Raw genomic sequence first — 14,650 nt, 5'->3', positions numbered from 1 at the left:
CAGGGAAGGACAGAGGGGTCTGGGGGAGGGCAGGGGAGGACAGAGGGGTCTGGGGGAGGACAGGGGTGCCAGCCTGATGCCAAGGCCCAGCTGGGTGATTTAGGGGAGGTCTGTGGGCCAGGACAATTGTCCTAAACCTGGAATTGTGGCATCAGCAGGGGGGTGTGAGCTCATCTTGACCACAGGATGTGTGCTGGCACTGGGGGCTGTGCCTCTGGGGTTCACACACAAAGCTGCAATCATTTACAGCCAATTAAGATGTTGGAGCCAATTGAACCTGAAGTTGGCCTGAAAACTGGACAGAACTGCTGTGGCTGTGGGTCCATGTGACAGGACAATGCCTTTTTTTGTTCTGTGCTGGTTTCCCCCAGGTGTTTTGTCCCTGTAACCTCTCCATGAGGGTGGGATGTGCACACTCCTTCACTGGAAGGTTTCTCAGACTCATGGGGTGAATCTCAGAACAATTCCCAGATGAATTTTAGAAGGAATATTTCCCTGGGAGGGTGGGCAGGCCCTGGCACAGGTGCCCAGAGGAGCTGGGGCTGTCCCTGGATCCCTGGCAGTGCCCAAGGCCAGGCTGGACAGGGTTTGGAGCACCTGGGACAGTGGAAGGTGGCTCTGGATGATCCTCAAAGTGCCTCCAACCCAACCCATTCAGGGATTCTGTGAATTTCCTGGTGCTTTGGAGTGCACCCAGGAGCACCCCAAGGTGCCATTAAGATCTCACCACCTCTCCTGATCCCTCAGTGATAAAGGGAAGCTTTAGGAACAGAGGGAACTTGGCAGAGCTTTATTTGGATGTGGCAGCACAAACCATAAACCTGCCCACACTCCACAAGTGCAGAAACCATTGGAGCGCTCCTGAGCCTTAAATCAACTTAAAAATGGGCAATAAACACTGCAGTGGCATCATAAAGATGTTGTTCCTGTGCTTGTTCTCGCTGCTTCAGAGGTCTAATCTGGCCAGATTTGTTCAGATTTTGTTAATTTACAGCTCTTGGATCTCAGGTACTTCCAGCAGGAGTCAGCTCCTCAGTATCTTCAGGAGTGCTGCTGTTTGTGGAGGGTCTCTCTGGTGGTAACCAGAGCTCCCCAAATTCTCCAAACAAACTCCCTAAATTCTCCTTTGTGCCATGTACAAATTTTTTATATTTTTTTTATATTTACTGAGAAACACAAAATAATCCTGGCATTTCCTGTCCTCATGTGCCTGTCTCCATTTCCAGGATGGATTTGACAGCAGCTGGCTTTTCCCAAGCACCAGGAGCCATCCTGAGCACAGAGATCAGGAAAGATGCAAATACAATCCCAGACCAAAATGTATCAGAAAAATTGAGCTTTTTGTGCAGCAAACAGGGTTTTTTTTTCAATAACCTTTTTTTCAATAACTCCTGAAGCTTTCAGCCTCCTCGTGCTCCTTGTTTGGGTGTTGTGGAATTCCTGCTTTGGGAATGGGTGACCCTGGTAAAACAGAGGGAAGAAATGAGCTGGGGTTGGTGTTTTTGGTGTTTCAGGGCAGTTCTGCTGTGCAGCTCTGCCTGGGGAGGGATGTGAGTGTGGAATATCTGAGTTCAGGTGCTCATTTCTGATGATCTGGTGTGATGTTCTCATACAGATGAAGAGCTGCTTCCCTGACAGCTGTGATTTGAGGTTTAATTTACTATGAAATGGGTGTTCAAAGAGTACTTTGGATTTTTACAGCTCTACAAGGAAGGACTTGGGGCTTTCAGATACACCAATTTCTTGCAAACACAAAGAATTCTGCTTAATCCAAATGCATTTAATCCTCAGGGAACATTCTGGAAGGAGAATCTCAAACTCCAAAAGTGTTTAATTTGAAAATTAACATTTCATTTGGTATGTTCTATGTCTAAAACTCAGCTAACCAATAAGTATTTGTTTTAAATAATTGCATAAAAGTCAATGTCACTGTTTCTCCTTGTTTTTTGGGTGCAGGCAAAGTGCTTCATGGATTTCAAAGCTGGAGGTACATTATGTCACATTCTTGGTGCTGCTTACAAATATAAGAACGAACAGGGCTGGTAAGTTTTTATTTGTGGTTTATACACCTTTTGCATGAAACCAAGCACACAAATTGCTTATGCAAACGACCTGAAGTTTAATCCTTCCTGGGGAATCAGGCAGGCAAGGCAGTGGAGAAGGGAAGAGGGAGTTTTTTTCCTGTTTGGCTGATGGTAGCTTTTTTAAGACACACCCCCACACTTCTAAATTTAAAGATAAGTTGGCCAAGTTTAAGGTTTTGGGCCTGTAGTTGGAGTTAATTACAAGTTTGAGGTCCTTTTTTTATTTCCTTGCTGTCTGACTGAGAAAATGAACCAGAATTGGAGTCTCACATCTGTGAGACCTAAATCTTTGTTGCTGTATTGATTATTTTGCTTAGTTGTAATTGGGAAAGCATGAAGCACTGCAGAGCCTAATAATTCCCAGATTTCCATTGCTCCAAAAATGGGGAGTGTAAGCACTCAGAAACTCTGCTCCTGGAGCTGTTGATACTGGGATGAAAAATACCCCTGAGACATCCCAGCAGTGTTTTAAACCTGGGTGTTTATAAGTTGTAATCCTCTTCCCAAGGGAAGAGCAGCATAGGATCATAAAATCCTGGACTGGTTTGGGCTGGAAAGGTCCCTAAAGCCCATCCAGAGCCACCCCTGCCATGGCAGGGACACCTCCCAATGTCCCAGGCTGCTCCAGCCCTGTCCAACCTGGCCTTGAAATTACTATTTTTTGAGAACATTGGGCAAAAAAAATGAGGATGAAAAGTCAATTAATGTAAGCAATCAATGAAATTAAGCAGAGATTGCTCCCGTCCACAAATTTAAATGGTTTGGTTGTGATGTTTCTAATCTGTAACAGCATTCCTGGAATTGAGTGAGTTGTTTTTTCACACAAGAGCCATTTAAAAGGCAAAACAAAGTTGTTTGGGAATGGTTGGTTGTTTTTTTAGGATTTATATTCATATCTGCTCTGTCTGAGGTGGATATATCAGGAATAAACCACTCTCAGGGGTTTTCCTATTCCAATCTTGCCAACACCTGGGACAGGCACCTCTTTGCAGTGTGGTTTATCAGGACTGTCTTGCTACCTCTTTGCAGGAATTAAACGCTCCCAGCTTCAGGAAAATGTGAATATTTCAAATTTTTTACCTAGCAAATGTGGTTTGCAGTCAGCTGTCCAGCCCAGCTGAGCTCTGGAGCTGCCTCCTCCCCTGTCCCTCCCTTGCTGCTGCCCCAGGATTAGCGTGGGTAGTGCCTGGTGTCTGTGCATGTGGGCTGTAGCGGGCAGTAATCCTGCAACTTAACTCCAAGGATCAGCCCTAGAGCCTGGAATGTGTCCCCCACTGACTCTACCAAATAATCTGTGCTGTTTGCCTGCCCTGTGATTGATTTGATTTTTACATGGTCTGCATTGTCGCTCCTGCTTAACCTGTTTGTGACTGATCTGTCTTATAGGAGAAGTCCCTTTCCTCGCCTCAATAGGTATGTGAGAGCTGGACATAGCTGTCCCAGCCTGCCACAGGGAGCCTCTTAGGCTGAGGACAGGAGGAATTAGTGCCATTTTATCCAAATGGGCAGATAAAACAGTGCTGTTATTAATGTCTCCGTGTCCTTCTCCGGGTTTCTGAAGCAGGCAGGGATCTGGGGGCAAGCAGAACTCTGGATGTGCAGTGCAGGGTTTGAGCAAAATAATGTCAACATTCTGGTCATGCCCTGAGTGTCCCAAGAGGTCTGCAGGTGTTATATTTACAGAGCCATTCTGGGTGTTTTGGATACAAACCATGGCTGAATACTGGAGAAGGGGCTCGGTCTTGACTCAAAAATCCTCTGTATTATAGGTGTAAAATATAACATCACTTATTAACAGCGACCTGACAGCCTCCATGCCTGGCCCTGCTTCTGCAAGTCAGGGTGAACTTTCCAAAGCACACAACAAGGTCATAAATTCCTCTTTAAAAGGCTGATTCCAATAAATATGTCAGGATGTTTGATTTGTTTGCCGTGTCCCCAGTGTGAAGGGCAGTCCTAATGTACTTTAGGATAGAAACCATCCCCGTGACAGAGGATGTTGGTAGAGCTGCCCAGCACCTCAGAGTGTTCCCACAGAACCTCCTGCCTGGCCACCTTCTCCCTGGAAATGCCAGGATGGAGAAGAACGTGGTGCTCCCAGCTGGGGTGGCACGTTTGATTTATTGGGGTCCCCTCCTGGGGTGGGCACAGGGCTTGGGGGCTAAAAGTCTTGGGGCTAAACTGTGCTTTCCTTCACCTTCTCTGGACATGTATGGACTGGAAAAAGGGATGTGTTGCTGGGAGCAGGGATGTGTTTGTAGGAAGCTGTGGAATGGCTGGGTGGAGCTGGGTGCTGGCTGCAGCCCTCAGGCTCATGGTGTGCAGGGTGTTGGATTCACACCTTCCAGCACCTCCCAGCCCAGGCAGCGGTGTGTTCCCAGTCCTGGAGGGACAGGCACTACCCCTGAGAGGCACAGCTGAGCCTGCAGCACCTCCTGCTGCTTTGGGACAGGATCCTGAGGGCTCAGCCCCACCCAGGGCAGTCCCTGCTGCTGCTGGGCTCTCCTCAGCCCCGGGCTCACCATCAGATCCCTCGTTTGGGCTGGCCCAGCTGTGAGTTCCAGATGTGCTCAGGGCTCAGGTGGGCACAGCACAGGGAATCTGGGGGCTCTCATGCTGCTTCCCAGGAGGATTTCTCAGTTTTTGTGTCCTCCCCCGTGTCTGATGGACAGTTCTCCATCAGCATTGCAATAACTGTGATGGTTTGTCCGTGAAATAACAGAATTAAAACACCAGTAAAGGCAGGGATAAAATGCTGCCATGGATTATCAGCTGCCTGTGTTCCCAGGGTTGGTTTGATCTCACATCAGGCAGAGGAATTGCTGGTTCTCTGCGTTCCCAGGGCTGCTGGATGGGTACAGCAAGAAGTAAGAGAGCCGTGAGAGCTCCTCCATGAATTTTCTCATCTGACTGTTGGAATCCATGCTGGTTGTGTGTTTAATTACCCCCTGTCACTGTGGTGGAATGCACGACCCTGCTGCAGGGTTTGCTGGGGACTGTCAACCTTCCTTTTTCTCCCTAAACATCTGACAAATCAGCTGCATTTGTTGAGTCGGTTCATTGTGGTTTTCTTGCTCGTGAGAGGGTGCCAAGAGCAGCAGAAATAGGTGTGACTGTGCTGGAAGTGTCCTGCCACCACTGCCATGATCCTGTGTTTGTGTGGAGAGGGGAAGGTTCTGGAATGCTGGCAGCTGGGGATGCTGGAGTTAATATTTCTGAATCCTTTCCCCCAACAGGAGGAGGTTTGACCTGCAGAATCCCTCCCGCATGGATCGCAACGTGGAGATGTTCATGAACATTGAGAAAACACTGGTGCAGGCAAGGACAAACAGCCCTGCCAGGACAGGGACTCCCACTTCACCCTGTCCTGCAGCAATGTGGGACCCTCCCCTCCCTCTCCCTCCCAGTTCAGCCACAGTTTTCACTTGAAAAAAAGCAGAATATTTCCACTGACCCTGTGTGGATATGCAGAGGATGAGGAAAAGCTGTTGTGAGGAAAGAGAAATCATCCCAAATGTGCCCATGTCCCTGGAAGGGGCACCCTTGGGAATGAGTAACTGGTCCTGTACACACCCTCTCCAGGGCTGACTTTGATCTAAACTGGCCTTTTCCAGGTTAGGATACATTTTATCCAACAAGTTATCATCTGTACCCATTAAACACCTCTGCTGAGTCTAATTTCAAGTTCATTTTTTGTAACTGCTGCATGGGAATGATGTGTGATTCTTTTCAAACTGTGGAGCCAAGTTCAGTGTGTAATGGAGTGTAAACACAACTTTCAGGTGTCTGTTAGGAGTGGAAATGGGAAGAGGAGCAAAAAGCAGCCATAATCTTATTACAAAAAAGCCTTGCCCACGTACACTGGGTTCATAAATAAAATAAATAATAAATTTATTTTATAAATAATAAAAATCTGGACAGGGCTTTGCTGGGGGGTGTGTGGAGGGAATGTCCCTGTCCCAGGGCTCTTGGAGCTGGGATCACTGACCTGTGTCACACCCTGCTCTGGGTTCCATTGCAGCACTGGGGATTTTAATAGGAATATTCTGATTTTTGCCACAGATCACCTCCTAATTCCTTGTTCAACTTGCTGTTCTCTCACAGAACAACTGTCTGAGCAGACCAACCATCTACCTCATTCCTGACATGGAGCTGAAGCTGGCCAACAAGCTGAAGGACATTGTCAAGCGTCACCAGGTGAGTGTCACGCAGCACAGGTGTACCCAGGGCTGGTCAGCTCTGGGGGAGACCCCTGGCCTAGCCCTGGGGTGTCTGAGGACACCTCTGGAATGGTTTTTATCCTCCCATGGGGGCTGAATCCTGGCTGTGCTCTCAGAGCAAACCTGGAGCTGCTGCCAGAGGGCTCAGGGTGAGCTGGGGGCAGGCCTGGCTGATTTATTGCTCAGTACAGGTTTGTCCAAAGAGTGAGGCAGCTGTTCCAGATGTGTGGGACAGCAGAAAGAAGCCTGAATCTTGAAATGGTCGCTGGATTTTTGCTTTATTTCACACTTTGATTGCTGGTGCTGAGCAGAGCCCAGGCAGCCTCAGAGATCCAGCACCTTCCCCTCGTAATTCCAGGTGCTAAAGGATGACTGGAGCAACATGATGGCTTCATCTCTTAAAACATAAACAGTCTTCTCACTTGTCTGGAGAGAAATAGCCTGGAATGTGACCTCTGGATGCTCTGATGGCTTTTGTGTCAGGACAATTCACAGGCTGTAGCCAAATGGTTTCTTTTCCAGGTTTAATGTATTTCCTGTGTTGTGATTATGAACCATTGTCTCAGCCTCAGTTGGGCAGATTTTCACAAGTTGCTCTTAATTATTTGTCTGACTCAGGATGGTGTTATTGCTCAAATTAGAGTGAATGAGTCAATTTTCTTTTCATAAAGGAAGTCTTTAGTGAGATCCACGCTGGATCCATGAGTGATTTAAGGGATTTTTAAAGCAGTTTTGTCTCTACGGGGATGTGAAGAGATGAAAACAGAAATTGTCCCTAATTCTGCTTTTGGGCTTTCCTTTGCTCTGCCACTGAATTCTCATCTTGTCACCAACTTTGCTTCCTCACTGTCTTGGTTATTCTCATTTTTTAACCCCTTGCTGTCAGCTTGCCACTGCCCCAGCCCAGTGCCTGTGGCTCCCTGGTGTCCCAAGTCCTCTCTGCTCCAACTTCTGTTATTCTCCAGCTCCCTCCTTTGCTGCTGCTCAGAGTTGTCCCTACCCCTTTTCTGAGCTGTGGGAGCTCCTGGAGTGGGAATTCTTTCCCTTCAGCCCCTGCTCCCAGAGTATTTCCACATCCCAGTCCCACTGTGCAGTTCTGAATCCTCCTGCTGCTGCTGCCAGCCAAGGATGGGGTTTGCAGTTTGTTGTGCTCTTCAGTCTCTAACACTTATGGGATGTAAGTTTTGAACACCAGCTGAGTTTTGGGGTGATGTGTTGAGGGTTTCTCATGAGTTTCTCCTCTTCTTTCATGTTTCCCACAGGGAACAGTCACTGAAGAGAAATCCAAGGCCACCCACCATGTGTATCCAAGTCCTACCTCAGTGGATGATGGTGATGTTCTGGGCCAGTTCTGAAGTGGGAATAGTCTTGTAATGAATGCCATGAGGAGTTAGGGAATTGTTCACCAGAGCTGTTCCCAGCCTGCTCCTGAGGAGCCCTTGCTGCATTATGGATAATGTGCATGGGGAGGTTTAGGATTTGGGACAATTCCTCCTGCCCAGGGTGGAGTCCCAGTCCCTGGAGGGATTTCAGAGCTGTGTGGAGGTGGCTCTTGGGGACATGGGGCAGTGCTGGGGAGTGGCTGCACTCTGTGATCTGGGAAGATTTTCCAGCCTCAGTGATTCCCTGATTCTGAGTTGCTGGCTGTGCAGGAATTCTGGGGGGAATGCTGGTACAGTCCTTGTGTGTGGGTGCCAAGGAGAGCTCCTCCATCAGGCTTGGCTGTGTTAAAGTTCACTCTGCCTGCATGAAGTGCAAGGGCCAACAAAAGCAATTTCACAGCTGCCTCTTTCAGCAAGTAGCAAAAAAAAATTCTTATTTTTTTCATCTTAAATGCACTTAATTACCTGGTGGGTCACTGTCCTCAAGGCCAAGTTGCACAGACATAAATAAATTCCCTTTCCCACATTTTCTGGCCACTAGATGGAAGTGGTCCCTGCAGTTTGCAGGGATCAGGAATGGTTTGTGCTCGGTCCCTGTGGCAGCACCGTGCCCAGGCTCAGCCCTGTGTCTGTCTCAGGCTCTCAGCAGGGTGGGACAGAGCTCTGAGCCCTGGGTTACACCCTGGGGAACAGCCCAAAATTCCAGCAGGGATTATAGCTACGTGTTCACATCCTCAGGATTTCTGCTGTAACGCTTCTCTGGGCTCTGTTCTCAGGATTTGGTTTGCAGGGCTTGGTATTGAGAGCTGCAGGGATGGGTGGGATTTTGGGCAGGAATTCCTGGCTGGGAGGGTTGGGCAGGCCCTGGCACAAGTGCCCAGAGCAGGATGGAATTCCCAGAGCAGCTGTGGCTGTCCCTGGATCCCTGGCAGTGCCCAGGGCCGGGCTGGATGGGGTTTGGAGCAGCCTGGGGCAGAGGGAGGTGTCCCTGCCATGGCTGGGGTGGGGTTGGAATGAACTTTCAGGTCCCTTCCCAGCTCAGGCCCTTTAGCAGAGGGGTTTGCAATAACTTCCCTCTGACTCACTGTGGAAAAGTGAATTATTGTGCTTTTCCCTCCACATCTGACCCAGATCTCATTCCCTTTGCAGATGAGTGGTTGAGACCTGTGATGAAAAAGGACAAGCAGGTGCTGGTACATTGGGGCTTTTTTCCAGACAGGTAAAGAAAGTTGGGGGGAAAAGCAAACACCAAGTTTTAACTGTTGTTGATGGAAAAGTCTTGATCCCAATGTGCCAAGCTTGAAAAGAATTAACCATTGATTTAAAACTTGAGAAGAATTAACCATTGATTTAAAGCTTGAAAAGAATTAACCATTGATTTAAAACTGCAATATCCACATCCAGTTGTGGCACTGGCAGGTGGGTGAGGCTGGAAAAGGAATTCTTCTGCAGATCCACAAGGAACTGGTTGGAGATTGAACCAGATTTTAAAGCTGGAATGAGCCTTTCCATAAACTTTAAAGGGAGAACTTCCAGTCCCTGGCTGAACTTTGTCAAAGAGGTTTCACTCCAAGGGTTGTCTTCAGTCAGGTGCCAGTGACTGTTGGAGCACCCCTTTGAGAACCCCACCCTGTGCTGCTGGAACATGTTAAAATTCAGTGTTTGTGCTGTTAGGAGCTTCAGTGTATTTGCAATAACTGGTTTCTGAGCCCAGCCTATGGAAGATCAATCAAAACATTGATAACCCAATATTGACTTCTATTTAATTAACTTTTTCAGGCCACTAAAATCTGTTCACACCCCAAATTCCTAGGAACTATCTCATCTGGGGCTTTCAGTGGAGGAGAGCAAACAGTAATCACACTGTTTTATTCCTACAGATGGAAAGCCTTTAAATATTTTTATATTTCTATCAGTAGTCAAGTTTGTATTGGAGTTTTTAAACCAGGTACACAGAAAACCAGTGTAAAACCAGGAATGCTGTATGCACATCTTTCCTTGCACCTGGCTTCTCCCTGTTCCTCAGCACCTGGTGTTGAATACAAAGTACTTTGGCTTTTGCTGTTGCTCAGTGCAGTTTGTTAACAGATAGAATTTTGGGAATCATGTGGAAGAGTGAATATAAATAATGAACGGTTTCTAGGACAGGGTGCAGCTTCCTCCCTTCCAGGAACCCAGGAACTCTTGCTTTGAAGTCAGAGAACAGAAAGAAGTGAATTAAGTTAATGGCAGGGCTTGGTTGGGTGACTCAGAGCTGCCTTTACCCCCTGAATCTCTCCAGATTTGCACTTGGGGCTGGTTCAATGTGAGGTTTTTAAATTCTAACGTGCATTTGACACCCCGGGGCCGTCCCATTCCCGAGGCACAGCAGGATTATTCCCCCTGGGAAGCCCTGCAGTCCCAGCAGTGGGATCTGCTGGAAATCCATTGCTGGTGGCTGAGCTGCTGTCTGCTGACCCCTCTCTAGCTACGACACCTGGGTCCACACCAACGAGCTGGACGCGGAAATCGAGGATCCCCCGATTCCCGAGAAGCCCTGGAAGGTAAGGCTGGCCCTGTCCTGCAGCTCCTGTGCTGGACAGCAGCTGCGTGTTGGCACTGCTGTGGTTGTTCCTGCCCTGCCTGTTACCCCTGGCTGTGCTCTGTGTGTGCTGCTGGGCTCCAGACTCACAGCAGCCCAGGCTGGAAGCACCTTGGAGTCTGGTCAAGCACCTGGAACCACTGGAAAAGAGGATTTTGGAGTATAAACCTGACTAGGAATAGTCAGAATTGTATGGAGTATTAATAAATCAGTAATGAATTGTATTAATGGCTCTCTAAAGCAGCAGAAGTTTTTTCAGCTGTGTAAACCAAACCAAGGTGGATGTTATCATCCTGGCAGTCTCTCCAGGGAATGGCCAACTCTTCCTCATTTTTTGGTGTTTGTGGCACATCTGCCAAGGGGATCTGTGTATTTAGGGGGTTTTGATGGTGATTTTCAGCATCCAAAGAGCACAGGTAACCCAGAGCTGCTGTCCCAGCTCTCAGAACTGACCTCACATTTCAGAGATGTGTATAAGAGACAGCAGGTAACCCAGAGCTGCTGTCCCAGCTCTCAGAACTGACCTCACATTTCAGGAGGCCTGAAAATGCTTGAAGAGCAGAGGTTGAATTCTGTCAGCTGAGCCCTGCTCATGCTTTGTGGTCTTGCCTCGTGACACTGCCAGGAGTGTGTGTGAACCCAGTGGCAGAGATTGGGGCATTCAGACCTGAAAAAGCTCTGGGAATGTCCTTAATCCTGGGAGGTCTCTCATGGAGCCATTTCTTCCCAAAGCAGCAGGCTCTCAATGTCTCCTGTTCTGCAGGTTCATGCCAAGTGGATTTTGGACACTGATGTGTTCAATGAGTGGATGAATGAAGAGGATTATGAGGTGGATGAGAACAGGAAATCCGTGAGTTTTCGCCAGAGGATCTCCATGAAGAATGAAGAGGTGAGTGGTTCTCTGCTGAGGGACAGCAGTGTCCTGTGTCTCTGGAACAGGGAGGGTTCCAGGGGGACCTCAGGGGCTCCAGGAGAGCTGGAGAGGGACTGGGGACAAGGAATGGAGGGACAGGACACAGGGAATGGCTCCCACTGCTTGGATGGGATATTGGGAATTGGGAATTCCTGGCTGGGAAGGTGGGGAGGGACTGGGGACAAGGGATGGAGGGACAGGACACAGGGAATGGCTCCCAGTGGGTGGATGGGATATTGGGAATTGGGAATTCCTGGCTGGGAGGGTGGGGAGGAGCTGGCACAGGGTGCCCAGAGAAGCTGTGCCATCCTGTTTTGGGGTGGGTTAAGGAGATGCAGCCTCCAGCTCTGCAGCCAGAGAATTTGGGGATAACTCAGAGCTCTGCTCCCTCCCAGCCCGTGCGGAGCCCTGAGAGGAGGGACAGGAAAGCAGCAGCCAGTACAAGGAAAAGGAAACATTCCCCTTCTCCACCCCCCACTCCTGTGGAGTCCAGGAAAAAGACAGGGAAGAAAGGGTGAGTGTCTGGAAGGTTCCAGAGCCCTGCAATTTGAGGTGAAAAGAAGCAGCTCAAGAAGTGTTTATGGGAGAACTCTGGGACCTGGGGTTCCATAATTATTTCTGGATAGGCTTGAGGGATTATTCCTGAGCAGTTGTGCAATTCCTTACTCTACCAGTATTTTACCCAAATAAAAACTTTAGTTATGGGGTATTATGTGTGGGTATGGAGGGGAGTTAAAGAGTTAAGAGTTAACTATTATTAAGAGTCAAATTCAGGTTAAAATTAAATTAAATTAAAAATAAATTAAATTAGGTTTATGGACCTGTTGGGCTCTAAGGAGACCAAACTGGAAACTTTATCAAGACTGAGTTGATAATGTGAATTCCTCCTTGCAAGTAGAGCCTGAGCTGGGGTCTGTGAGGGGGCATGGGGCTGGTGCTGTGTTCCCAGGGTGGTCTCAGGAAGGTTTGACCCTTCTGTCCTGGCAGCTGAGCAGTGTCCAGAGAACATCTCTGTGTGCTCTGTTCCAGCCAAGCAGCTCTCTATGGGAAAAGGAGGGGGCAGAAGGAAGAGGATGAGCAGGAGGATCTCACCAAGGACATGGAGGACCCCACCCCAGTGCCCAACATAGAAGAAGTGGTACTTCCCAAAAATGGTAAAATACCAGAACAATTTGGGCTCTCTGAATGTGAAAAATTGGAATGCATTAAAATTGTGTAAATATTCTGTCAAATCTTTGAGATCATGGTCATCTCTGCCCATAAATTTGTCTAGTCAGGGGATGTAACAGCTGAAAAGGGCAGCAGAGTCACCTCCTTCTGGCCTTTTAAAATACAAAACTACATTTATAAAAGACACTTTTAAAAATAGATTTGTAACTATCTACTTGAATGTTTTATTTCACCTGTTCACACTGGGGTGAATGGAGTTTTCTGGAGCAAAATCTTTCCCTGCCAAGACCCCAGAAGAAGGATATTAAATGAGTGGAAAACGTGCTACATGCTTTTAGTCCTTTTCAGGGAGGTGGGCAAGAATAATTCTGGGAAAAAGAATTCCTTGTGCATCCTTGAGGGCAGATTATTGTGGGAGCCTCTGCAGGGGGGTGTTGGGTTTGCACTGGAGCCTTGCTGTGTGCTGGGCAGGTTGGGAGGTGCAGATCCTGGGAATGCTGCAGGGAAATGGGATAAAGCTGGGTGAGAGCCCAGGGAATGAGGCCAGGATGAGAATTCCCTGTGTGCTGCTGTCTCACCACTCGCTGTCCTTGCAGTGAACCCAAAGAAGGACAGTGAGAACACGCCTGTGAAAGGAGGAACCGTGGCAGACCTGGGTAAAGCCCCTGCACCCCTGCCCCAGCCTCACCCTCCACTCCTCCCTGCAGTCAATCTTCTAAAATATACTTTAAATATTTCTCAGTCTCTCCATTTGAAAAGCAATCTCTAGTTCTGCTAGTCTGTTGAATTGATTGTGTTTCAGACCTACTCAAGTTCCAATGTACCAACTTTTCCCTCATAGGCTGTTGGTGTTTTTATTTCTTTAACACAGTATACAAGCTCTTTCCTAGCAGATTTTGGTTTTTCCCCTGGGGATCAGGGTAAATCACAGGTTCCCTGAGCTTTGCTGAGCCTTGACATGAGATACAAACTCATATCCCATATCCTATTATACAGGAGTCATCTAGGACACTGGGAAAGGAAGTAATTAATTCTGAAGGGTTGAGAAATTCTAATTCTCCTTCCTCTGTGTTCTTACCTGTTCCCTGGGATAGGTAAAGGTGTAATTGCTTTAGTGATGTGGGATCCACTGTGTTTCCCTCCTCCCTTCCCTTCCAAAAGAAATGAAGCAGTTGTGTTGCTGGAAGGCTTGTGAGTGTTTAAATGAGTTTTTTGGTGTAATTCTCAGTGGTTTTACCTTGCAGATGAGCAGGATGAGGACACAGTGGCCACTGGAGGGAAGGTAACAGCACCTGCTTCTTCCTAAATCTGGTAACAAGTGGGATTGTAGAATCCCAGGTGGTTTGGGCTGGAAGGGACCTCGGGGGTCACCCAGTGCCACCCCTGCCTTGGGGACACCTCCCACTGTCCCAGCCTGGCCCTGGGCACTGCCAGGGATCCAGGGATCTGCTCTGGGAATTCCATCCAGCCCCTCACCAGAATTCCCCCCCAGCATCCCATCCAGCCCTGCCCTCTTTCTCTTCAAAGTCATTCCCTGTGTCCTGGCAAGGTCTCAATCTCACCTTCAGTACCTTCACCTGTACCCATTTTTAAATGATCTGTAAGATAAAATCAGTTACTGACAGGCTTTTTATTATAAAACTCTCCAGATTCTGTGGCATTATTTGATATTTTTAAATCTAGTGTATTAGAAAGGAGAATGAGGAGACAGATGCCAAGTACTTTCCAAGAAACATTTTTCAGATGAGAGGTTTTGTTTTTTTGGGTTTTTTTTAGGTTTTAGGACTAAATCTAAACCCTGCTTTGATTTCCTGATGATTTCAATAGAGCTGCAGGGATAGTTTCTGTATTGAGTTGCATTTGTGGCATGCCAGGCACTATTTTTATCAGTTGTCAGATGACTGAAGGTGTTGGGAGTGATTCCTTGTTGTCTTTGGGGGAGCTCAGTCCCAGATAAAGCTCCATTATTGATACCAGGGACTCCTTAGGGTCTGGCTGTGGCACTTGGCTATTTCTAACGTGGCTCAAACAACACCTGAGTTGTTTTGTGCAGTTCTTGTCACGTCCTGACCCTGTTCTGCTGCCTCCTCACGATCATTTGGGGTCAGGAGTTGAAGTTTGCTGGGACTTGAGTTGCAGGAGGCTTCTGTGAGCAGCAGAGAGGGACCAAAGTGTCCCTCCCCGTGGGGTGTCACAGAATCTGGGTGGGCTGGGGGAGCTCCTGTCCTGGCCTCTGTGTGCTGAGTGTCCCCTGTGTGTGTGCTGTGTGTCCCCTGTGTGTGTCCCCTGTGTGTGTGCTG

General features: G+C 48.1%; 1 protein-coding gene across 1 annotated transcript in view; it reads left to right on the top strand.

Moving 5' to 3' along the window:
• Positions 1-14,650, top strand: part of SMARCC1 (SWI/SNF related, matrix associated, actin dependent regulator of chromatin subfamily c member 1) — a gene marked incomplete at its 3' end in the record, with an annotated part of 71,266 nt that overhangs the window by 1,123 nt on the left and 55,493 nt on the right. Inside the window, exons 2-12 of the mRNA XM_033512143.1 lie at positions 1,957-2,042; positions 5,321-5,402; positions 6,189-6,281; positions 7,567-7,636; positions 8,836-8,905; positions 10,154-10,229; positions 11,031-11,156; positions 11,576-11,694; positions 12,210-12,334; positions 12,947-13,006; positions 13,595-13,632. Coding sequence (XP_033368034.1) covers positions 1,969-2,042; positions 5,321-5,402; positions 6,189-6,281; positions 7,567-7,636; positions 8,836-8,905; positions 10,154-10,229; positions 11,031-11,156; positions 11,576-11,694; positions 12,210-12,334; positions 12,947-13,006; positions 13,595-13,632 — 933 coding nt within the window. The remainder of the gene's footprint in view (positions 1-1,956; positions 2,043-5,320; positions 5,403-6,188; positions 6,282-7,566; positions 7,637-8,835; positions 8,906-10,153; positions 10,230-11,030; positions 11,157-11,575; positions 11,695-12,209; positions 12,335-12,946; positions 13,007-13,594; positions 13,633-14,650) is intronic.

This window comes from Parus major, chromosome 2 (assembly GCF_001522545.3).
Source record: "Parus major isolate Abel chromosome 2, Parus_major1.1, whole genome shotgun sequence".
In the NCBI taxonomy this organism is placed as follows: domain Eukaryota; kingdom Metazoa; phylum Chordata; class Aves; order Passeriformes; family Paridae; genus Parus; species Parus major.
This window is presented reverse-complemented; position numbering and strand designations above follow the sequence as displayed.